This window comes from Pseudonaja textilis, chromosome 6, assembly GCF_049901715.1.
Source record: "Pseudonaja textilis isolate UNSWEBS1 chromosome 6, rPseTex1.2, whole genome shotgun sequence".
Taxonomy (NCBI): domain Eukaryota; kingdom Metazoa; phylum Chordata; class Lepidosauria; order Squamata; family Elapidae; genus Pseudonaja; species Pseudonaja textilis.
Window position 1 is genome coordinate 19774939 of NC_141995.1, and position 26961 is coordinate 19801899.

Here is a 26961-nt window from a genome sequence, read left to right on the forward strand (position 1 = left end):
CGGGTTACTTGTTTAAGGACTGCAGCGGGCACACCCGCCTTGTCACAACGTCTTTCTCTTCACGCCTTGAGATTTTCAATAAACCGCCCAGTTCACAAGCCTTTTTCCCTGCAAGAGAAAGACAAAAAGCTGCCTTCGGAACGGAAGAACTCCGAACCTCCGCTTCGAAACGGGACTTTATCTCTCTCTCTCTCTCTCCCCCCCCCCCTCCCCGGCTCCACTTTTCCCTCAGCCCCACCCCGCGCGCGCCTTTCGCCGACCCGAAGAAGGGCGGGAGAAGGAGAGCAAAGGAGTAGAACGCGAGGAGGCCACGCCCTCTCCTTTAAAAGCCCGCCCCTCGTCTTTGGCGGCGGAGGCGGAGGCGGTGGCGGCGTTGTGGAGACCCGAGCTCGCGACGGAGTCTCGCGCCGGAGCGAGCATCGCCTCAGAAGAGCGGGTGCGCGCGCTCGCCCCGATGCCTCTTTCCTCCTAGCCTAGCCAGACGAAGGGAGGGAAAGACGCCCGGAGGGAGAGATGCTCTCTGCGGCTCACCGGTTGCTCCGAAGCTGCCGAGGGAGATGGCGAGCCCCGTCTCGGATTCCGATGCTTCCGGGCCCTCCTTTGGCCGAGGGAGGAGGGCGAAGTCCGGGCGGCTGCCTTCTCCTCCTCCGAAGGGTCCGGTTGCAGGTGAGGCTAGAAACTCGCCGCCTCGAGGGCGGCGGCGGCGGCGGCGGCAGCGGCGGACTTCATTGCTCTCCTTCCCTTTCAGGCCTTAGGAAAGAGGTTATTTTTATTTATTTTTTTGATTGCACGCTTCCCGTCGGGCAGAGACGAGAGTTGGGCAAAGGGAGGGAGGCTGGCTGGCAGGCGGCGTTAACTTCTCTGGCGTCGCTTCAGGAAAGCCTGGAACTTAAGCCTCCCTCTGGAGTACGCTGGGCTAGGAATAGAGAAGGCGAAAGTTGGAGTTCGGCTTGGAAAGGGGCGATGTGGGGTAAAGGAGTCTCCTTTCGCTTTCTTCCGCCTCGGTCTAGTCTCCGTCCTTTATTTTTCTCTCAAGATTTCGCGAATGCAATCGTCGTTTCTCCCCCGAGGAGAAACCCGGGTCCTCCTGCCGCGTTCAGGAAAAATAGCATCCTTGTTAAAAGTTTTCCGGTTTGTTTGTTTTTTAAAAAAAAGTTTATCTGCTGGCATTCAAACACAGCGCGCGCCTCGAGTACATTTTCCACAGAATCGGATCAGAAAACATCCTGCTTAGAGAGCCTTCAATCATGGCCTCGCTAGTGGTTTGTAGTCCATTTTAGAATAATGCAAACCGTCTTGTGTTAAGTTAAGGGGAAATAAGGACAGCCTCAATGCGCTAAGTTGCCATAGATCATGAAAATAATGAAGAAATGAGCTTTATTCTGCCAGTGCTCTGAATTTGCAATATAGGCAGGCAATTTTTAAGCTAAGCTGTTGTGAATTCAGCTTGTGTTGTTGGTAAATTCAGAAAATTAGGTTTGTTATCTGGAGGTTGGTGTGTTGTACAGAGTTAAGCCTTAAAAGATTTTATTCACTGCTGATTAAAAATGGATAAGTATGTATGTCAGCCCATATTGTTTTCTTCAGTGCTTAGAAACTTGTGTGTAGTTTCAAACTGTAGGCATTCATACTTCCGTGGTCTCTGCTTTCTGTTAACGCTGAGAAAATTCATAGTTTTAAGCCAACTTTTTTTCTATTAATGTATTTACAGTTGGGCGAAAGTTCAATAGTATACTCTTTTTGCAACAGAGTAAAGAATGAAGAAATGTAGAATTTGATTAACATTTTAATCTGTAGCTCTGCCTATTTTTGAAGGATGTCCTTGTTAATTAGGCTCCAGAACACGTAGAAATTCTGTGGCAGTTACTAGAAGGGACTAATCACATCAGCTGAAGAACATTGTGATCAAATGAAAAAAATGAAATTTAGAAAAAGGCTGCAATAATAAGGGTACTAATGAATCACTATCCAAATTAATACAATTTTCCATCATAATGTTACGTGCTTTTGAAACCCAGTGATTCCAAACTGATCAACAGAAGTTCCCCTATCAACAGTTTTATAGATACATTTTGCTAAGCCATCATACAATCTAATAGGAATTTGTGAGTTTCTGGACATTTTAGGAACAAATGTAATTTGGCAGCGGTTATTGCATTGTTTTGGAAAAATAGGAGTGAAAGTAATCAGCATCAAAACCTTTTTGTTTCAAAATATCTACCCACTATAACTACCACTTTTGAAATAAAAACAATTATGCATTAAAGTGAAACTTCTAAATAGAATCTTATATCTGAAGTTCCTAGTGAGTTCCCTTGCTATTACAGAAGACTTGGCTAATATAAAAAGGTTAATCTTGTTCACATTAAGATTGTATATATCCAGCATTTTTGGAATGTGTCATTATGTAACACAAACTAGAACCCCGTCACAACAGTTTATTATCCGTGTAGGTTTCTATTTGATTTTCTCTTAGTATTGAGTAGTTCAGTAGTCATGTAGGAGTAGAATTGGAGGGGACAATCATATTCGCTTACAGTTTTATTACTGGGATGAGCATCTTGCAGTCCCAAGGCTCCAGACCTCCTTTTTATTTAACCCTTTAAATCCCTTTGACTGCAATTGCTGAAAATAACAAAATTTCCTTCCAGTGTGAGGTGGGAAATGTGCGAGAATTTGTTTTGAATATCAGAACTAAATGGTAGTCAAAGCACTTTTGCACATAAATCAGATCTTCCAGTTATCACTGTCTTTTATGTCAACGGTCCCCAATCTTTCTTTCTTTGTGGACTGACAGGGGATGATTGTGCATGAGTGCAGTTCCATTTGTGCAAGCAGTGGACACACACTCACCTGCCGCTCACTCGAATAGAGCTTCGTGCTCACCAATTATGCACTCAAGTGGAGCTGCACACATACTTGCCTGCTGCTTCCACAGCCCGGTTCCAATCAGGCCATTGCCCTGTACTATGCTGTGAGTTGGAGACCCCTGTTTGAGATAATATTCAGGAAGAAAAGTTACCATATTTTTCTGATTATAAAACGTTCTGGACTATAAGAGGCATCTAGCTTTTGGGGAGAAAAACAAGAAAAAATTCTGCCTCTTTTTATTATTATTAATATAAATAGAGCAACATGTTCAAAATCCATATAGACAGTGTATTGTCTGGCCTTTGAACATGTTGCTCTTTCTATGTATATTAATAAAAAAAATCTGCCTGTCTCCCAGCATCTATCCGGTATTCATTTGCCACCACCGTGGCCTGTTTGCACCACCGCCTCCAGTTGTAGAACAGCTGATCGACGCCACACCAACCCCCTCCCCACCGCCACAATATTAGCTGTATAAGACGCACAGACATTTCAACCCACTTTTTTGGGTGGGGAAGTGAGTCTTATACACCGAAAAACTGGGTATTTGTTATGTCAATTAAATGTCATACATTCATGACAGTCTACAGCAGATAATTCGGAGAATTAATTTTTGCTCATTCCTGAGTTAATGCTTATAAGTCAGTGATCAACAGTATAGCAGTTCTATTAAACAGATCTCCAAAATTACTGTTATATTCTTATGTGAGCTCATGTAATATTTGATTGAAAAGGCTCGTACAGGGCAATTTCTAAAAATTGAAAGGGGAACTGTAATTACTGATTCATGAAAAGCTTGCTGACTCCTTCTACTGGAGACAGACACCTTATATAAGTGAATCACAGTACTGTATTCACTCTGTTTTAACTATGGTTTGTTAAATAACACACACGGGTTTGGTTGACACACATGATTTAAAACTTGTCAAGTGCCAGAAAAATCAGGAGATCCAGGCAGTTCAAATGGGTATATAAATTTATTTCAAGCTTAATCTCTCTGTAAGAATCTGAATTACTAACAGCCAAAGGAAATTGGCGGTAGAGAAGAGTAGAAGGCATTCAAGAAGGGTTGGACTCTTTTGTGGGCACGAAAGGACTGATGATGCATTTCATGACTCTTCCCAGCTTGGTCATCTCCTACAAAACCACCGAGACTGGGATCTCATGTATTCTTTAAAGATTTGTTTCAATTGGCTTTAAAAGTGCTGTTATAAATATTAAAACAATTTTGATCCAATATATTTATTGTCTAGCTTTATACTATTTGATCCTGTGGGATGACTATTGTCTTGTAAAATAGTTTTTTTAATGGTAGGTTGGACTGCATCCAGGTGCTTAACACTGGTTCTTGTGCTGATATAATATCTGCAACATGTGAAACAATTGTGCTTATTTTTTATTGAAATATAAACTTGTCATTGTAAATTCTTAAATCACTAGCAAATATCCATAACAGAGTCCCTATAAAAACAAAAATACCATGTTGGTCTATGGAAAAAGTTTTGAAATATTTCTCATAATAATATCAGCAATATACTCTTCTAGTCTGATACATAGTTAGCAATCTTTTTCAAATTTTGCTAGGTTCCAATATGCAGATATTGAATTGGAAATAGGCCACCAGACGTAAGTTAATTTTTTTATATTTTTACGTTTTCCCCACAAATGCTTATATAAACATGAATTTGCATGTTGCTCTTGAAACTAAGTATGTGTACAAGTGTATTTACAATTCTGCATTTAAAAAGAATGCTACAACTTCAAGCATTCTGAAACCAATAAGCATAACTCTGTAAAACTTAGATAATCAGATTTATGAAGAGTCAACTGAATTCCTTTCTTGGAATTATGGAAATGTATGTATGCTACTATTTTGTGAAATTCCTTTAATTTTTCTTTTCTACTCAGTAGTTCACATATCATCCCTTCTGTTTATTAATACTCTTGCTTCAGTTTGAAATGCAGTTAAGCAGGTTTAGTTAATTTGGAAATATTATTTGCTATGTTTCAATAAGGATTAACTTAAAAGGTTTCTAACAATACCAAACAAGGTGTGTCGAATTTTTCTTTCTGAATCAAACTCAATTCCCAATTATCAGATAGCTGCAAACCACATTCAACCGTTTTCACAACTGCTGCTCATATTGGCTTCTGGATAAGGACTAATGGCAGGTTATGTGCCCTGTGAGCAGCTCTGTGTGGGGACACCCCTGCAGTGGAATCATTGGTGTGATGGAATATACAACCGCAGCAGCAAATGAGATGATTTGTCTATCTTTTTCCTAGAAAGAAACTAGAATCAAGAGGCTGTATCATTCTGTGCTGGATGGGAAGGAAAGGGAAGAGGTTCAGAGTAACTATACCCTCAAATCTTTCAGGATGTATCTAGTAGAAAGTTGTATTGATATATCTAGTTTGGGAAGATTCTTTTCAGTGTAAGCAAACAAAGAATGGGGACTCTGTTGGGTCTCACTGTCTTGTCTCTGGGATTGGACCTGAGAGTCTGTCAGGAGCCAAGTTCTTGTTGATGAAAATCTCTGCATAGGAAGGAGAGATTGTTGGGATTGCTCATTTACACTCTGGAAGAGCTACTCTTCACTAGGAGACTTCAGGAATTGAGTCTCTTGTGGTTTGATCATGAGCTGATCAGCTTGGGAGCTAAAAGATCATCAACTCCTATGCAGCCTTAATGGATATTTGATGGACAAAAGCTTCACTTTCTTAAACACCTTAGGATTTAATTATACTTCATAACTTTAAAGAGATGGCAGTGAGGATCAAAGACTCAGTGAGTACTTTTTTAAAAAAAATTAAGATGGGAGGGAAAAGAACTATTTTAAAAGATTTTAATTTAAAAGCAAAAGGCTTAACAATTGTGATCCAAGAAAGTTTTAAATGTATAAAGGGGAGCGTGATTTAAAAAAAACTAGAAAACTTTTTTACAGAAGTGCCTTTGAAAATAGCCATAGTAAGCAGAGTAGATCTTTGTGAGAATAAAAAAATATATATGAAAGAAGGTTAAGAAAATTGAAGAATTTGTACAGCAACTGACTGTAGACATAAAGCAGTGATAAAATGGAAGTTTTGGAAAGTAAGAAGTTATAAATAGAAAAATAGAGAAAGATGCCAGGGTTAAGGGAAAGCTGGTTCTTCCTCTTTGTTATAAGAGTACCACCAAAAGAAAGAAAACCGAAGGAGTGAATTCAAACAAATTAATTTATGAGGACCTACCACAACAAGCTTGAAAACTTTGCTTTATGCTGATGGCAGTGTTGCCTAAAAGATATTTCAGAAGAAAAAGTGTTAAATTAAGAGGAAAAGATATATTGTGTTAAATGCAATGCAAAAATGGCATAAATTGTATCTTTAGTTCTAAACAATTTTTATAAATGCAGTTGAGCTTAGAATCAATATTTTGACGTAATAGCCTTTTCTTAATTCTTTTCACATTTTAGTGTAAACAAGATATGGGTTAAATAATTCTTGCACAGATCTGCACTCTCTTAACTTCAGAGATGAAAACAGTCCAGCATTATGTAAACTGTATTAATATAGTTTACCCATCAGATTGTGCAGCACATTAACAAGCATCCCACATTATTTCCGTTTAAGTTTTTGTTCCATTACTGCTGTGTAATGCTGCTTTACTGATTAGAAAAACTGGAGACCATTTACCTCTTAGATGCATGGAGAAATTTCCTTTCCTGTTCTATTTCTCTTTTTGAAGGTTAATTAAAGGTACCTCAATGCAAGGTGTCAGACTTCAAATCATGTTATCACATTCTTGGGTTAAGAATTTAATGGCATTTATACTTGGTCAAGCCTAACTAGGAAAGGAATTTGTTCTATGGAGTACTGGGTGCATACTATGAAATGATACAATTTTTCAGACATATTTAGTTTGACTATGTCATGTAAATCAATTTAATAACCCCACCCAACCACCAATACTCTTCTACCAGATTTCTATCCTAAATCTATTCATAAAATGGGATTATTTTGCTGCTGGTTCTAGTAGAATAGATTGCATGGATCAAACCCATAGTAGGTTACAGTCTGAGATAATTTTCATTTTTTTTCCTTATAGTTTTACCATCCATAAGGCAATTACAGGTAGAAATATCAAAAGTTACTGTTGGTCAATCATCTTTAAAATGTCTTATTTAATGAATTAACATCAGTTTTATTGCAAGCAAACTTTTTAAATAATTTGTAAGAAGCTTCTATTATAGATCATGTCTGTTCCTGATTCTTGTAAGATTAGAATAGTGGTCATAACAAAATCTGTTTAGGGCATCTGGTACATTATGCTGATGTATTAAAAATAATCTTAATGCTTATTGGGATGTTACTGCATCAGTTCAGAAACTGGTTTAAAACAGAGTGAAGTTATACTTACATATTCCAACCAACCTTCTGTGAACCAATTAATAAAGCGGGATTAAATCATGATGTTATTAATCCAGTCCTTTTGTTTGCAGATTGTGTCTTGACATGCTGGTTTATCCAGTTGATGGATAAACAATGTCTTGTGCATAGACTAAGTCATTTTGTATTCTAGTCTATGGAGAATTCTTAGTCTTCCAGGTCATGGCTGTCACAAAGCTGCTTTTTCAAAAGGCAACTGGATGTTCTTGTTTTTTCTTTGAAGATGTTTTGCTTCTCATCCAAGAAGCTTCTTCAGCTCTGACTGGTTGATAGGTAATGGAAGGATTTATATTCCTTGCAGATAACTGGTCATTTCATTCTTTTAGAAAGTCTTTGATGCCAGTTGGAGGTTTATCTGTGTTCTCAGGGTCACCTGAGTAGTGCAAATGGCTGGGGAGCCTTCTTGGCTGCAGGATGTTTTCTGCCATGTGTCCCTTCACTGTTGAAGACAGGCTGTTGGGGATGAGTCTGTATTGTCTGCATCTCAAACTGAAATGCAAATGGTTCCTGTAGCCTGCATTTTTTTCTGGAAATCTGTTCACACTCCCACACCATTCGAAGGGTGTTCATCCCAATATGTATTATAGTGTTACACTATGCCCTGGGCTTATTATGGAAGTAATTAGGTACATTTCAATACTTAAATCCATATATGGCCAAGAAAGGAAATTATAATTTGGTATCTGAACAGAACTCGCTTTTTTTAGTACAGAACCTCCTTTAATTGTACCAAGCTTTCAACTAGAAAAATAATTGAATGTTACCATGTAAAGACTAATTAAAACTTACAACAGGATAATGTTACATTAACAAACAATAGGGAGAAAGGCCATAGAAGGAAAATGTGAACTAAGTTCTTTTCATGCCATCTGAATGTTCGCTAGACAATTTGTGGCTCCTTGGGTTAGTATTGGTATTTCCTTGTCAGATTCCTCAATGCCTTTAACAGTGACCAAGTTTTTAATGGTGCCACCTTCACTGGAAAACTTGGGGTATATTCAACTTGGGCTATTTGCCCATGTTGAAAATAGACCATATTGAACTGTTTAGCATCAATTCAGGAAATGTTTTAAGATATTCTGTATTATGTCAAAAATCGTTTTGTGGCAAGTTTAATGTCATAATTTCTTCTATAAAAATTGTCAAATTTAAGTTCCATGGTAGTCATGGATCCCAGATTTTGAATGCATTCTGTAAGGTAGCCCATCTGAAGCAGTGGTGGGATTCAAATTGTGGCGTGCTTTGCGTAACACCGGCATGCAGTTCAGCCGAACCGGTAGAATGTCACCACTGATTTGAAGTACCTTGGTTCAAAATGTTTTGCCACACAGTGAACCATTTTATCTAGTTAAAGGTTCAGAATCAAAGTTTTGGTAGTATGCAGATATAAATGTTTTGCCTTCTGGACCTCTTGTAAAAGCCATTAGCTTGGTATTCCTTAATTTATGATCAAAATTGAGCCCAACATTTCTGTTGCTAAGTGACACATTTGTTAAATGAGTTGTGCCCCATTTCCTTACCACCATTGTTAAGTGAATCATTGCAGTTTAGTTAGAACCACCATTGTTAAATAAGTGAATTTGGCTTCCCCACTGACTTTGTCAGAAGGTTGCAAAAGGTAAATCACATGACCCTGGGCACTGCAACCATCATAAATATGAGTCAGTTGCCAAGCATCTGAATTTTGATCACATGACCATGGGGATGCTGCAATGGTCATAGGTGCAAAAAATGGTCATGAGTCACTTTTTTCAATGCTGACTTTGAATGGTCACTAAATGAATGGACTACTTGTATTTTGAGGGTTTTACTTAGCAGTTCCAGAGGCTTGAAAATAGTGGGAAAACCTAGGAATAATTACTCCTACCAGTGGACCAATTGACATTTTATTTTCCCAGCTTCCTGCTGCTGGATTATAATGTGTTTGAAAAAATAAAGCTTCAGGTGGCATCTTCTCATTCCCTGGTGTATAGTAGTGTAGGTTTTTCTGTTTCTCAAAAGTGTCTAATGTATACATAATTGTACAGTATCATGATCACATCTCAGGATACTGCTGGCTGCTTTGCACAGTCCTTTATGTGACTGGTATTTGCTAAGCCCATTATTGTATGCCTATCCAGTTAATATCTTATTAATGTGCTGTTATCCCACTGAGTTCATTTTCTAATAGATTTTATTTTGGGGTAAATGGGAAAGGCATTATATCTAATCAAGGTATGAAATCATACCTTGATTAGATACAATCAAGATATATGCCGCAATCTCCTTTAAAAACAAAATGTAATTGCTTGGAAGTGGTCAGATTGTTTTAACACATTTTTACAGGTGACAGATCTTGTTACTCATAATTACCCAGTCACAAAGTAGTTTGACTTAATGTGCAATGTTTCTTGGTTTGATAGATCTGTCAATGAACAATTCATTTTCCCTAATGTGTTTCTGGTAGAAATGACATTTGAGCCATCTTCTTCTGCAGTGGAGTAAAAGAATGGGTTAAGTGTGGGATAAAAATAGCTATTTGTCATCTGGTTTCACAATTATAGTGACTTCAGGTTTGCCCTGTTCTTTTCACAAAAAGTAATGCAGACTTTCACTTCTATCTGTGATGCATTTATTACATTTTTCATCTAATTCATATACATGTTGAGCATGTTAAATGCCAGATGTTGATATATTAAAAAAATCTCAAAGCAAATTAAACATATTTGTGTGTTAAAATATAAAATTATCCTTTTTTTCTAGGATATTTCAGCATTGAGGAAAGCAATCAGATCATCTTATTTCAGTTACAAGAGATTTGCTTCCTTCAGCACTTCTAACAACAAAATTTATCCATCTTCTGCTTTTTTTTCTTCTTCAGCATAATGGAATTGAAAGTGGCATGCTGCCATCACCGTGTTTGGCTGGAAGAGAGCAATGCTGCTACTTTCAAATGAAAAATATTTGCTTATTTGTAACTTTAATTACATAACATTATAACCATCTCAGCTTTTCTTGGAATTAATTGCAGAAGCCCACCATTGAAAATAATTTACAAAAACAAAATGATCTAAAATAAAAATAAAAATCATGTTTGTTGCCAGCCAAATAAATATTTTATTATTATATTTTAATCATACCCTTATTACTTTATAAGTAACTCAAGACAGCGAACATGCTAATACTCCTTCCTCCTCCTGTTTTCCTCACAACTGCCCTGTGAAATAGGTTGGGCTGAGACGGAATGTCTGGCCCAAAGTCTGTTTGCTTTCATGCCTTAGGCAGGATTAGAACTCGTCATCTTCTTATTTCTAAGCCAGTACCTTCATCACTAGACCAAACTGACTGTCTATTATTCAATAGGAATCATAAATATTTCTGTTGAAAGTTCTAGCTAGTACACTTTTAACAATTTGGGATGGGGAATTTTCACTCTGAAAATATTTTGTTTTCCAAATATTTATGTTATGTTAATATTTATTTTATAGGTAGTCCTCAGCTTCCAACCACAGTTGGGGCTGAAATCAGGTTCTAAGTTACAGGACCAGACCTTTTTTGTGGATAATTTTTGTAGTGATTATTAGGTGAATCACTGTGGTGGTTAAGCAAATTCACAGTCATTAGGCAGATAGTGAAGTCATTAAGTGAACTGATTATTCCAAATGGACATTTTTTTTGCTGGAAACTGGCATAACTCACAAATTGCAGTTATGACCATGGGATATTGCAACTTGTCATAAAGGTGAGCTGGTTTTCAAGCACGCGAAATACAGTCATGTGACTCGGGAAAGAGAAACATTTTACAATGCCAAGAAATGCTTTACAGGCACAAAGCATCCATTCCAAATCCGTTATAACATGGAATGTTTGTCAAACAACCAGTAAGTTGAGGACTACTGTAATGTGTTCAGATGGTGTCTTTCTGGCTGTGTAAAGTTATCATTTGGAGACTGAGTATGGTATTAATATATATGAACTATAAAATGTCAGAATTATTTTGTTCAGTAGTATTTAAAATTCACCATATACAGAAGGGAGCCATTGTAGAACAGTAGTTGGCAGATTCTGCAATCTCCTGATTTTCCTTTAATGCTGTATGGCAGGGGTCACCCACCCCTGGTCCGTGGACTGGCACCAGTCCGTGGCAGGCCAGCAACCGGTTCACGCAAACAAGTGAAGCCCCATCCGCAGGATGCAAGCAGCACATGAAATCATGCCTCCTCCGATCCATGGAAAAACCTTTCTCCACAGAACCAGTCCCTGGTGCCCAAAAGGTTGGGGCCACTGCTATATGGCATACTTGGTGAAAACAGTGTGGAAAACTGTCTTATGATTTTAAAGGATCAGGAACCAGAATTCATTAATATTTATTGATTCCAAGAAGGAATAAAGCTTCTTAATTTTTCTCAGCATAATGATATAATGATTGTAAGTGCTGCTACTGGACTGTTGTATTTTTTATAAGAAGCTTACATGCTATAAACGCTACCTTCCAATAACTGGCTTGGAGTAGCTGCATTACAGAGCATTTTGAGGCTACCTCAAGCTTCAGTTCTATACAAAAGTGGAACAATGCAAGTGCAGTATTAAATTGGAGATGTATTTGCTGCAGTGCCCTAATTCTGTGGCATAATGAAAAATCTAGGTTTTTCATTTGACTGGGTTTGCCCAGATAACTGTCCCAGATTTGGATTTGATTGAGAAAAAAGGGTATGGAATATGCTGGCCTATGAACATAGCATCTGTTTCTGGCTCATTAAAGCAGTTGTGCTTTTTCCCAAGACTCAGTAACTTTCATGAAAGCCTCACTGCAGTAACCATCCAACTCTGATGCTGCGACAGCTGCTTTAATGGATGGTAGACGGGTTCGGAGTTCCAAAACACTTCTTCCACACTGTATCTAAAACATGACAGAATTCAAATAAAGAAGGAAATATTCTCTTTAGATGCACATTAATTTTACATTGGTCTATCAATGGTTCATTTAATTTGGAAGTCCATTAAAGACCAACATAATATCAAAATGCAAAAGGATATTCTTAGGCACATTGTATGAGTTTGATCTTGGTTCTATTGGGTTCCTGTTTATTTTTATACTCAATTCAATATGCTGGACATATTTTTTGAGCCAGCAAATGGTTTGCAAAGAATCTTTCCCTTACATCATCTGTTTTAAATTAATCAATACCAGAAACATTTCTGGAGTTGTTGTTTTTTCTGTGATGGCATTATGGCTCTGAAATATTGAAACCTATTGTTATTGTTCTATTTGAATTTACTTAACTTTTTATTTTGGTGGGCTTTTAACGTGTAATATTTCCTCATTTTTCATGCTTAAGAGTTTTATGTATATAAGTTTAGAACAGCTGGGATTTATATTGATTTATGTTTATTTTTCACTCTTCTCCTCAGAGCATACAGAAAAATGTATCACATAAATGATTATTTCATAACATAATCAGTAATATTTGAAATAGTTCTACTAACAGCCTCTTATTTTTCTGATGGATTCTTAAAAAGGCAGACTGGAGGCTTCATCAAAATTATGGAAGTAATTGCCTTCTTTAATACTCCTAAGTTGAGACAGATAATATGGGAGAGTGTTACATGGAGAAAATAGTATTTATCTGAACGTTGAAATGTTCCTAGTATGGATTCCCAGGTTTCTGCTATTATTTTGTGATTGCTAACTCAGTCACAGCTAACTAAATAGCTTTTAAATGTGCTTGGTTGGCCTGAGAGACCAAGGCACGTCCAACAGTAAAAAGTAATCCTTTCTAAATTTGAATAGAGATATCATGTAAAGAGAACAACTATTGTCTATACAGAATCAAGGCTTGTTTTGCCTTTGGTAATATATATTTCTTACTTATGCCTATTGCATTCCAGGAACCTGGAGGAGAGATTTTAAAGAGAAAGGAGCAGCAAAGAAGGATCAGTGGAATACCGTGTAAATGATTTTATCAGAAAAATATAAATTTGGAACTTTAACAATACCTGACCTAGTCCTACATAAAATTAGCTTTTTGCACAAAATGTCTTAACAAAAAATTCACTTTTAATATATTGAAGCATTATTACTCAATTTTACTTTTCAAAAAATCATATGCCATAGCCACTGCAGATTGATAATGGAGAAAAGTTTCCTCTTCTCAGAACTAAACATAGACAAAGAAAGAACAAAAGTAAATTCATGGTAATAAAGCTTCTCAATAGATGTTATACATTTTTATCAGAAGGGAAGGTCATTTAAGACAAAACACTTACGATACACTAGCACAGAGGATTAGGAAGGTATGTCCAATGAAGCAATATTATAAATATGAAATTAGTTTTCAGTATAATTGAAAAGTTTGCAGCATAATTGTTCAATGTATGGATGCACTCTGTGAAGAATGAGCAATGATAAATCTAAGGAAGGTAATGTTTAGTTAGTAATAACATCTGTGCTATGTTGAATGATTGCCTTATGGTATCTCTTAATTGCATTACCAAGAATGGCAAAATGTAATATATCATTTCAGGTGTCACTACTTTTCAAAGTAGTGAAAAAAGCCTGCAAACATTGCACAAGGTGTATGTCCTTTGAAAATACTGGTATTTCCTGCAGTGACTTACAATTCAGTTAGTCATAATATTTGGTATTAGGTCATGTGGTATTTGGTCATGCATTGAGTAATCTTCTTTTTCCCCTGTGGGGCTTGTGGGATGAGCTTGTAAGAAGAACTGAAAACAAAGACAGGAATGTATTTTTGACCAGGGGCTAGAATTGCCTTGCTCTGGTACATGTTCAGAAAATCTTGCTTTTTTGTTAAATCAAGCTATGAATCAAGCAGTAAATGTTCAGAATTGCAGTGAGAGAACTAAAATAGGCCTTACTTATTGTGGATTTCCTGAGGAAACACTCAGCTGAACATAAAAATGGGACAATTGAGTACAAGAATTAAATAATTCTGCAGTTGATATAACAGTTGATCTGCCTCCTTCCTTAATTAGTAGTGAACAGACTTTTTTTAATAATTCCAAAGCTCCTCTTGGCCTGCAAAACAAAACCATTATCACATAAAAGTGAGTTTAAATTTGTTGTTTTGAAGAATAATTTTATTTGTTGTAGAAGCATTTGCTTTTTATTGGTTGTGCCTATAAATATCTTATAAATAAAGGGTTTCATGGAATTATTTGTAATTAGAAATTTCAAAAGGGTTGGCTTTTTCATTTGAATGAAATCAAGATAATCAGGTGATGTGATTTCTTTATTGTATTAAATATACTGGTAGGTGGACACTGATGCCACATGACTGCAAGTAGGTAGGGGAGGGGGCATTATGGAGCAGATGTGGGGTTTCTGTGGGCGGGCACACACGACAGAGTACAAATCTCTGGGACTCCAAATCCCGCTTAGGAGGCTTTGGGGGATGAAAAACAGCAGGAGCAACTTAGGAGTGCAACTTACAACGCTCTCCGTTGACTTTGCTTGTGAGAAGCTGGCAAGGAAGGTTAGAAATGATGATTACATGATCATTGCAAATGTTTTTAAGTGCAAGCTGGTACCAAGTGCCTGAATTATGATCATGTGACTGAAAAGGTTGCAACGATTGGAACTTTGAGTACCAGTCACACGGCTACTCCTTGCTCCTACTTACTGTATATTGCTTACTTTTACTTATTTGATATAGAACTGTTCTGCTCTACTTTTTTGGCTCTTTGAGGCTGACTGCATAATCCACACATTCTCACATGGCAGCCAACCTTCTTTCAAATTCCGACTGCAGAATCATAGTGAAGGTCTTGCTATTCTCCTCCCCTCTCCTGCCCTCCCCTCCCCATCCCTCCCATTCCATTCTAATTATTTTTGGCAATTTGTGCTCAATGTAGTCTGAAACAGGATGGAAAAACTTTAATTTAAAAGGCCCTCTTAAAAACACTAAAAATTATGTGTAGTACAATTAATATTATACTGAAAAGCTGATATACTGAAATGCCTAATGCAGACTGGAGCTGGAAAGGCCACAGTTTTGGATTACCTTGGGTCAATCATTACATCCCGGATTATGGAATCAACTCATTTCATATTTGAAGTAGATGTTTGATATTTGAAATGATTGTTTTGAATTTGAGATTTTTGCATACCCTTCCTTGTGTCTGTTAGAAGGTGGTATCAAGCTGTGTTGTCTTCTACCACCATCTCAATGATTCCAGGTTATATCTCGTCTTGTTGATGATGAACAGCTATTTCAGAGGAAGATGTTGTGAGCTATAAAGAAAGACAGCTTTCTGTGAGGGATGCTTTGTACATTTTTGATTTATTTGTGTATTTAATTTGTAAAGACAACACTGTTTTTCAAGATTTCTTCAGAATCCAGGTGACTTAAGCATTCATTGCAGTATTTGCCCTGCTTACATTCCTGACTATGTACAGCCTGGATATTAATAGCTTGGTTTATATGTTGTGCTAAAACATAGTTTCTATGAAGATGATGCATTGAATAAATTGCATGAAAGTATAAACCTTAGTTTGCAAATCACAGTAGCTGAGTTCATAAAATCAAGTAAAACCACATAATTTAATGTATTGTATGGGCCTGGTTGATCCATTTCTTCACTTTCTTGTATAGTTTTAACACTATGTCTTGGTTTCTGTCTTTTATTTGCCTGCCATTAGTATTAAAAATGTCACCTCCCAAAAAGTATTTGCCTGTCACAGACATAATTGATTGGTTGATATCCTTGTGATTATGGGAGGGATGTCTTGATTCACAGAAGCAACAGTCAACCTTCAATAGATAACCATACCATGAATCAGTTTGATGGAAAAAGTGAGATAACTGAAATAAGTGAGCAGGTGTACAATTATTTATTAGTGTGTGAAATTCACCAGCAGGCAAAATCTTTTTGATGTACAAAAAAGAAACAACACCCTTCCTTTCTAAGGAATAGGATTCAATATGACACAGAATTTGTGTGTTGATGACAAAAGGTATGACCTAGATGCAAACTGGATATACATGGATCTTAGCAATAAATGGAAATCAGTGCAATACGTTTGAGAAGGTATTTTTCAAATGCTCAGATATTTTTATATGCCTCCTTAATTTCATTTAATTAATATTCTTTGCATTTAAAGCCAATTGAGATAATTGGTAGAAATGAGTAGAGAGCACTTTTCAGACTATCAGTCTTCCTTTTTGTATTTTCAAAATAGTCAAATGCTATCTTTCCCAATGTTAATTGTAATGGCATTACAAGAGCTACTTGTAAGAGCTACTTTGAAGAAATAAGAATAAATGAGAATCATTTGTCTTTTTTTTTTTGTTGAAGAAGTAGGAAACTATATTAACAATAGCCAATGAGATTTAAAGTAACAGAGATCTGGAAAATTAAATTATTTTCATGCCTGCCAATAGTTAATACAAATATAAACTATATATTCCTGAAAGCAGTTTATATGACACACATGTATCTTCAGTAGTGGAAACATCATTAAATATACTGCTGGATACTAATAATTTCAATTATGTTTTAATACATTTAATTAAAATGGTTATTTTTCCTGGTCTATTCTTCATTTTTTGGAGCATGGCTCTAATATAGTATATCAATTAAAGACTGAGTGCAGCGTTTGGTCACCAAAATTGTGCACCCCAATTTAGTAACTTAGCAAATTCAAATCTTGTTCCTCATCTGTTGATAATCTAAAGTGGAATTACAGCTACTCTTTATGGCTGTTGAGAGAATACGAAGTTGTATTCAGAAGAGAGGATCACACAGAACTTTATTTGATAAATATGAGCATTGTTTACTACTGTAAAATTAAACCAATCAGAAAGATCCATTAATTTGTTTTCTGGTATAACTGTCCCAAAGATGCTTTTTCAAAAGGCAACTGCACTTTGTTTGTTTCTCTCTGAAGACATTTTGCTTCTCAAGAAGCTTCTTCAGTTCTGACTAAGGCGGAGAATGGAAAGATTTCTTCCTTCCATTCTCCACCATTTAATCGGAACAAAACAAGCTTCCTGGATGAGAAGCAAAATGTTGTCAAGGAAATACAAAGTCCAGTTGTCCTTTTGAAAAAGCACCTTTGGGACAACTGTGACCTTGGATGACTGAGAATCACCATAATCATTCTGGTATAACTCCACAGCAAAGCTTGAACAGCTCAGCTCTGTGTAGATACATTATTGTCTTTTTTACTTGAAGTATAGCAAAGAACCCTACAGCATTTTAATAGTAAATAAATGCCTATTTTAGCCATGCAATCCTGTTTTCATCAATTTTTCACCAAAACATATCCTTAATTTTCTGCAATCATGATCAAAGAGAAATCCAAGGACCACAACAATCCAGGGCTTAGCCACTGCTAGACAACCATTCCTTTTATGTGATGAATAAGGTTGATAAAGTATTTAAGATGTCATAATATTATACAAAAGACTAAGAAAGCTATTTCTATGACAGCATTTTAAGTGGATTTGTATACATATTACAGCATGATGTACAGCCTTCGAATTATATTTATTTAAGAAATAAATTAGGGAAATCATATTTCAAATTGTGTATTTCACCACGAACCATTGAAAACCTCTTTACAGAATTAGATATTTAATTTATTCATTGTGTTTTGTAATGTGATATTCTTTCTTCATACACACACTAGTTTTAGTATTCTTTTATTTATTACCGACTAATTTATGTTTGCTGTGTGCATGCATTCAGCAATGTTCTCTCATTCATTTTGAATAAACAGAAAGCAGTCATTTTTCATCTGCTAGTATGTGTCACACTGGGAATCTGACTATGGCTTGTGGAAGCAGAAATCCTCAAGAGATTTTAGCTGTTTGTTATTATCTTTGACATCCACTTGGAAAACTAATCTACCCTTTGCACCTTTTGCCAAATTCTGCCGCTTATTCCATTCGTATTCAAAGCATTCAGGCACTGGCAATTGTTGTATGCAGGAAAGTAGATAGTAATAAAATACAGCTATATTTTGATAGGATCTTTTTGTGTAGTGCAGCCCATTCACAGTATGGTCCTGTACAACTGAGTCCCTTAATGCGGATAAATGCTATTAGAAATGTGTATAATGACATCAGGATTTAATTTTAATATTAGATTCCTTGCCAGTTTCGTTTAACTAGAAGCTAAAGATTGATTTTTTTTCTTATTAAGAGGATGAAGACAGGCACGTGTTTACAGCAGTTAGTCTTAAAAATAGAGTGATGATAAATGAAAATTGACAAAACCATTTTTCAGTGCTGTTGATAGTTTGAGTTATTAAAAATCACTTTTTATGTATATACATTGACAGTGCTGACTTTTGAAAGCTACCCAGTGTATTGCATTGCTTTTTTAAATTGCTAGCCTTTTTTTGATGCTATGTAATTACATGTAAAATCAAATCACTTAGTAACCTTTTCCTTAATAATGAAACATGGTTAACATTATAGCCAGGTTAGGTGGGATGATGATTGAATTGGACTGTCCTTTTTAATTTGTTCATAAGAGAAAAGAAATGAGGGTGTGAGCAGCAGTGGTATAATCATGTCTGCTTAAGAGTATGTACTTATGAAATTTAAAAGAGAAATGAAGGATTCCAAAAGAATATCTATCAACTGGATACATGGGACTTTCTTAGCTTAAAAAAATAGTAAATGTAGTAGAGCAGGCTGCTTAGAAAAATGCAGGCACCTGTGCTGCCTTGCATATGAGCCTGTTCCCCTGAGTCAGCAGAACAGAGTTGCTAATGAAACTGCAACCTTGAAACAGATGTGAAAGGAGACAGGGAGAGATGTGTGTTTGGAAGCTCTGCAGCTAGCAGCTGAGTAAAAGAAGGTGGTGTTCCTTCAAAGAGAGTGGATGGTTCACAGATAAAAAATATACAGAAGCACAGTAAAGCACAGTGTGAAAAGGTGCAAGTACTTGCTGGCCGTTAACAAGGAAAAAGAAGAGATCCTAGAGAGTGGAATAGGACAACTCACCACTGCCAGATTGCCACCACCAATTTGATGCAGGATTGCCGCAGAACAATTCACCACAGGTGGCCAGAGAGAGAGCTGGTGAGCCAGCAAGAGCATGAGTGGGCAGAACTCAGTGTGTGCGGCGAGTGGGTGGATAGAGTGGTGGGGTATGTGAGTGAGTAGGCAATGCCTCGTGCTGCTGTGCCAAACTCCAGGACTGAGGACAGTGGGTGTGGCAATGGTCACAGGCAGCTGAAGGGGAGAGCCAAGAAAGGGAGTGAGCACAACAGGTGGGGTACAGCTGGTGAGTGAGCAGGTGGGCAGAGTATGTAGGTGGGGTGCAGCAGCTGAGCGAGTGAGCAGAATCATGAGGTGCAGTAAGTGAGGGGAGGGCAGAGTACGCAAGGTGCAACGAGCAATGGGTAGGCAGAGTGCACCAAGATTCTTCTGCCTGGAGTCTACCCATCCACTTGCTCACTCGTCACCCCAGTTGTTCTGCCTAACTGCTTGCTTACTCATCCAGCTCTCCCTCCAATCACCCTTGACCACTGCCCCCCCATCCCCTGCCTCTTCTGCCTGGAACCTGGTCCAGTGGAGGCACATTCTCCCCATCTGTTCACTCACTGCACCTCGCACGCTCTGCCTACCTGCTCACTCACCTGCCCAGCTCTCCTTCCACCACCAACATGGTCGCACCCTGCAGGCTCTGCCCACCTGCTCACTTGTCCTGTGGACTTTCTCTCCAGCTGCCTGCAACAATTTTTCCCCATAGAAAGTTGGCTGTGTTGAGTTGTCCCGCATTGAGTTGGCACCAACCAGTTGGCAAAGGCGTGTTAGCAAGCTGACAGTGACAAGTTGGCCATGGTGAATTGGTTGTAGTCCTAGAACAGGGGTGTCACACTCAATTTCATTGAGGGCTGCATCAGGGCTGTGGTTGACCTGGGGAGGGTGTGGAGGCATGGCCAACTGGGTAGATGTGGCCAGCTTGACACCACTCCCCAAACCGCTGGCATGTTTCCTCTTCACACTGGGTAGACCGGGCCGAAGCCATGCTGGCCCGATGTTTCCTCTTCGCATTGGGTAGATTGGGCCGAAGCAACACAGGTAGACTGGGCCAAAGCATCACGGGCTGGCCCCTTACATTTTCCAGAATTGCCCTGCAGGCCAGATCCAGCCCATGGGCCTTGAGTTTGACACCCCTGCCCTAGAACATGTTAGGTTGCACCTCCAAGGTTTTCCAGGTGCTCCAGAAGCATATAATGAAAACATTAAATCCATTTTCTGTGAAACTTCAAGGGGTAGAAAGTAATATGATTGTTTCAATTTGCAGAAATACAATACAGCACAAATTACAGACTTCAGCAATTCAGTCCAGACAAGAGAAGAAGCTTGTGTTTTAATCTGCTCAAAGCCCTTCAGTAGATCAGCAGAAGTGACCCTCCTCAAATTTGGAAAATAATATGATGGCACCTAAACTATCCAAAGCATATCAACGCAAAAAGTTTCATGCTATGGAAAATACTCTATAGATGCTTGACATTGCAGGATGAGAACTGTTTTAGTCTATGATGGCAAAAAACCAGGAGGCATCCCTTTGTGGTTAATAAATTTTATTAAAACAAAGAGTTTTGAGCTTGTGATGACCCGGAGTATAATACAAACATAACAAAATCCAAAATGTAAATAAATGTCCTTTAATGCCTCCAGCTTGGCCCCACTGTTCAATAATTCTCAGTTGAAGATAAAACATACTCAAAAATAGCAATACAGTCTGAACTTAATGAGCAGATAGAGGTGAAATAAAAAACCAAACAAACTATAATGATGAAAGTTCCACAACGGAATAGGATAAGTAATTACCAAATTCAAGGAGATAACAAGGCACAGTCTGTTGGAAGGACGCCAACCAAGGTAACTTCAGCCCAAAATAAAACACACTTTGCATCTGGCAATGCTGTGTTGTCATCGTCTCTCTTATATTCTAGTCTCCCCAGCTGCAACCAATGAGGAGGATCGTGTCCGCTTCCTCTCTCGCAAGCCAAGTTGTTGCCTTCTCTGTTCCTCCCTGCGTGTCCTAGGATGCAGAGGGGATGGGCCTGGTTCTTCCTCTGACTGCCCAGCCGGCCTCTGCCCTTCCCCAGCCTTCTCCACGACCTCGGGAACCACACCTCCACTCCCTGTAGGCTGTTCCTCCTCTCCCTCAGAGTCCGACTCTAACAAGGGCATGAAAGAGCTGCAGCTCCCTTCATTGCTCTAGCTATTCTATGCATTTTATAAGTAACTCCTGATAAGTATTGCATGATCTCTGTATTGGGCAGATTTATATTTGTCAGCCAAGAACATGCATTTGAAGTGGTGCATGGATGTGGTTCTTTCTATATCTTTCGTGATATATTAATTGGATTCCTTATTAAAATAAGGTACCTAGTATTCATCCAGTATTAATCAGACCTGTTTCAAAGGCTGGAGCTCTGAACAGATGTTTTGGTCAAATGCTGATTTTAAAGGAGGCTTCAGATTTAGGTGCTAGTTTGTTTTTTCAACATTAAAATTTTGACTAGTTCAGATTACATATGTTATTTTTAATTTTTATCATAGATAGCAGCCTCAGCAGTTGGAAGTGATCTAAGTTCTTGTGCTCTCTTTAATTTTGTAAGCCTCCCAGAATCACTATATATGAGCTGAGCAGCCTTTTCCCCCCTTTTAACGACCCTGTAATTCCTTGCATGGGGTGACTGAACAGAGCTCAAGTGTTACTGGCTGGATGTCCTTCCTGACGCCTACACAGAGTTTGAAGCAGACAATTACAGAAAATTACGCCCAGAAAGAGAACTATCTGCCACTACTTAGGATCAAATTTACAGACTGTTTGTGAGGCAAGAGCTCCATCTCTAGGCCACTGTACCCCTTAGTTGGGCAGCCACAAAAATATGTTTAATAAATAATAAATCTCTGAGGGAGCCTGATATTTAGTGCAAAGATTTCATTTCCCACAATTAAAATATTCATGCTATAAAATTAAATTCTTTTTTTCCCTTGGGAGACCATTCCAATTTTTATGTTCAAAATCAAATTTGGGTATAAGTGTATCCCAATGAATGAGGAAAGTAGGGGGCAGTGAACCTCTCAAGGGAGCTTTGAGTTCTGTTATAATTAAATCATATTATCTGAACATTTGTAGGGACCTTTACCCTGCCGTTGTGCTTGCATTTTAATTCTGCTGATAAATTTATTGTTGATATAATCTTGTATTTGTGCTGTTCCTGCAAGATCAAGTGCTTGGTTTTTACAAGGTATTGAATTTGCAATACTGAAGGTAAGTCAGTGGCTGTAAAAATGTAATTAAGTAGTGATGCTCTGGCTGTTTTCATTTCCTAAATCATCAAATGCTTGTGCTAATAATCTCAACATGAAATATAGAATGCTGGTTATTGGTTGCAGAGTATGGGCCAAATAAAATATAGTGGGGGTAAATCAATAAGCAAACTTTAGGTGTTTGTTGTAGAATTAAGATTGAGTGTGAGAGAATTGCTCAACCAGCAAACTTACCATGCTTTTTTTGCAAAATGTTTAGTTAGAGGTTTTTCCCCGTACTGTGGCTCTTTGTGATTAGAAGTAAAATTCTTCTTGTGCAGCATAGACAACTAGAATGAAATGGGATATCCAAGCATATAACCCAGCCAATTTTGTTTAAATATCCATCCTCACTCTGTAGGGGATTGGCAGCCCTTGGGTCTGGGATTATGATCTGCTATAATTACCAGAGAATTGAGAGGCTTAATTTGTAGATAAGAATAGTAGCTGTTAAAAACAAAGGGATTTCAAGAGGTACAAAGGAGTGGAAATCTCACTGCTGCAAAAGGTGGGATACTCTGAAGATTGCTTTGAAGATTAGCTATGGTTAGGAGAGACTGATTCCCTGGTAAATTTAACTCTTTTTGTAATCCATAAACAGATCTTCCCGTTTTTCTTTCCATCTCTGTCCAGTTGCTCCTTCCCTTCTCAACTTTTTCCCAATCTTGCACCTGCCTTTGCATACAAAGAAAGAAGGATCTAGGACAACTCGCTGTGGCTAACTCACCACGGCCATCTCGGGGTCAACTTGTTGGGCCCTCTCATGGCAGCCAACCTAGGATGGCCATTTCACCAATGGGTAGTACATGCAGGTGTAGACCAATAAGAGTACTTTATTTTACAAACTGTTAATTCAATTAAAATACATTTCTTTTTCATCCTGCGTTTTTAGAGGTGGCGAGCTTTATGGTGTGTGTGTGTGTGTGTGTGTGTATGTGTGCAAACACCTGTGCAAATGTGAGCTGTAGAAAAGTTCGTGTAAAATTAACTAGTAAAAGTCCTCCAAGAAAAATAATACTTTAATTTTCATCTTAATCTTGCTGTATTTTATGGGAAACATTACAAACATTACAATTATCATATAGGATGGAGCAGTATCTTAGAGATGGGTATATCAAACCAATACTGATGCTATTCACTATATGATATTATTCTAACTTTCTACACAGCTGCCTATCTCCTGTATTTCAAACAGCATTTTCCATTAACTGTAGTTGAGATGGTTCTACCTACATTTATAAAATATGGTTTCTTCTTTGGATTCTATGTTGGCATTCAAAATAATCTTTCAAATGCTATGCTTTTTCTTTGAAGCTAGAGATTATAAATCAGATTTAAGATGACGAATTGTGGTGTTTATGTTTATGCACAATCCACAAACAATAAATAAGCTTAACCCTTATAGGCTGTATATCTATGGTCAGTTGTATAAAACAAATAAGAATTACATAAAGCAGATGAATTTATTACTACATTCCTTAATTAGAAAAATGGGTTATTGCTTGAAAAGATGCTAAAACCTGAGCATGAAATGAAAAAAAACATATTAGAATTTGACAGCAATAGACTATACACCTAGGAAATTGGATATTGACTCAAAGGCAGAAACTATGAGTTTCCACTAAAAACATTGTAGGAAAAAAGTCTTGTTAGTCTATGGTGGAAAAAAAAAATCAGGAATCTGGTAGTACCTTTTCTGATTAAATATTATTAAAAGCCATTATTGAATATCAGATGAAATGAGCTGTAATCCTTGAGAATTTACATTTCACAAACACGGTTGGAAAAAGTGCTGCCAGGCTCTTGATTTGTTTCTATTAAAAAATATCAATCAGGAAAAGGTGCTTAATTTAACTTGCTGTGGAGAATTTAACTGTTAAAAAATGCTCGGTAGTAAGTTTCTATTTTAAGTTACGTTGAATTTTGTCCTTTCATTATGAAGTCTCCTGTTGTTGTCCTTCTCATCAGACATGTACAATAGATCCTTCAGGGGCTTTTTGTTTTATAGATAGATGAGGTCATTTATCAGAGGCACTCCATTAATTCTTTCACTGAACAGAGAGTTGAGCTAGATGTCCTTTGAGATTCTTTCCAACCTGTGATGCTGTGAATATGCATTCAATGAGAAGAAAAATTGCTTAGGAGCATTCAAGTCATTTGACTCCTTACACTCAAAATGAATTTCTTTCAAAGCATCTTTCTGTGAAAAATTTAATTATGTGAAGCTTCTGTTCTAGGACAGTTGTTTTCCAGAAGCTTATTTCAGATTTTTACCAGATTAATTTGAATATTCCAAGCATGCAGCAGTCTTTCCTACCTTAGTACTCAAGATGTGTTGGGCACTCTCATTGGCCTTTTGAGCATTGGCCTAGAAATCCAACTTGAAAAGTAATTTTTTCATAGGTAGATATTGATATATATTTTTTGCAATGCCTACAATTTGCTGTGCACAATGTACAGGTTGTCTAAGACTTAAGATAATAATTGAGCCTGGAATTATGGTCATAAGTTGTGGCATTCATTAAATAGATCACCACATAACCATACCTCATTTATTTGGTGGTTGTGGTTTACACTATACAGTGTGGTTGTTAAACAAACCTGTTTTCTCCAATGGAGCTTTTTTCAAGAAACTGGAAGGAAATGTCAGAACCAGCAAAAAATGTTGAAAATTGCAATCAAATGACCAAGGCCGTAAATATCAGTCAATAGCCAAGTCCCAATCACTTAATTGTAGGAGGTACAGCCTTTGGAACTTCAGAACTGGGTTGTAAGTAGCTCTGGGGGAGGTCTGTTATAATTTTGAACTGTTGCTAAGTGAAGACTACCTGTATCTAATTTGACATGGTAGAATAATGGAGAAAAATATGTCCCATCCTAAAGCACATCTTGTCATGTTTTCATCATCACAGCTTATATTGGCTGAGTTTGTTTATGACCATAAATCACCCTTTATTGCTAAATAAGATCTCAAAAATTTCCTAATGCCTGTATTAATTAAATGTCATAGTTTGCACATAACTTCCTAGAATGCTTTCTTTTATATTACTTTTCAGAAATCTTTGTAATTTAATGGGTTAATGTAGCACCAGAAGTTTGGCTTTCACCAGATTTGTAGCATGACTGATTACCACAACACAATAACCACCTTTCTTTAGTGCACGGGTGTCAAACTCATCGCATCACATTGCCGTCATGTGACGTATTGTGATGTCTTTCCCTTTGGGGAGCTGGGGTTGGTGTGGCCTGCGTGTGACGCATCCAGCTCGCAGGCCACCAGTTTGACACCCCTGCTCATGAAACCCAGCTATAAAATGGGAATCCTCCATAGATGTCAGTCTTCTGAACCATACAGTGAATTCCATGGGAGAAAATCAAATAATTGGGAAGGTATTTGATTGAACACAATGATATCTGAGTCAATCTTCTTTGCCAGATGCTGTGGGTGAGACGAACTGGAAATTTGAGGCACCACAGAAGAGCTCTCTATAGCACTCTAGTGCCACCTGATGGTATGGTTTCTAACTAATTGCTATCTTCATATCAAATATCCCAATAGTACCAATTTCAAGGTGCGTATCCCCACATATTCCTGTTTTATTTTAGGCAGTTTGAATCCTGCAGAGTTTATGTTGGCTCTGAAATATTCACTGCTTTCTGGAATAACATTCTTGTGCCCTCTTCATCTTTCATGAGAGGCTTATACCTTTTTATACCACAGGTATGAATATCTCTTGATTAAAATAAAGAGTTTATGATGCTGTAATTGGAGGTTTGGAAGCTTGCATGGCAAAAATTAATACTGCCTTGAGACTAATAGTTTAATGTCTGGCAGCTTCTGCCTCCTTTAAATCCTAGATCTGTTTAGAGTCCATTACACTCTAGCATGAAGTCCTAACACCAATATAAATTCTAGCTGCGATAAAATTCAGTCTGCTCTCCACAGATATCTTGCAAGCACTGTGGAATATAGCTTGAATATTCATGTTCCATATCCTTGTAAATTAGATCTATTTACATGTATATGCTTCCAGAATGATGTCAACACTTGCACCCATGTCCATGTCATATGGCAACACTTAGCCAAAAGAAAGTCGAGCTAAAAATCAGATTTGTTTAGTACTTGGATGGAAGACTACCAGATGGTACGAAAGACCAGGAAATTGAAAAAATATTGTGGAAGAAAGCACTAGCAAAATATTTCATATTGTTGCCAAGAAAACTAACTACATGACGCATCATATAGTCAGCAGGGGATGAGCTCAGTTTGAGTCTTTAAATTATTGAATGTTACTCTTCACGGAAGAGCTCATCGATAATGTATCAATGGCACAAATAAATGTAAGCTGAATTTCATAATTTTCCAAAATAT

The 26961-nt window shown here is 37.6% G+C and overlaps 1 protein-coding gene across 5 annotated transcripts in view; it reads left to right on the forward strand.

The window, feature by feature from the left end:
• The first annotated feature begins 339 nt into the window (after positions 1 to 339).
• The window catches only part of MCUB (mitochondrial calcium uniporter dominant negative subunit beta), a 35855-nt gene continuing 9233 nt past the window's right edge, over positions 340 to 26961 (forward strand). The window contains exons 1-3 of one of the 5 annotated variants that reach the window (XM_087935962.1): positions 530 to 666; positions 4456 to 4497; positions 26026 to 26101. In XM_087935962.1, the coding sequence (XP_087792088.1) occupies positions 26026 to 26101 (76 nt within the window). In that variant the 5' untranslated portion in view covers positions 530 to 666; positions 4456 to 4497. Of the gene's footprint in view, positions 763 to 913; positions 971 to 4455; positions 4498 to 26025; positions 26102 to 26961 lie in introns of those variants that run through there. The other 4 variants (XM_087935960.1, XM_026698223.2, XM_087935961.1 and 1 more) reach the window with 4 other exon arrangements.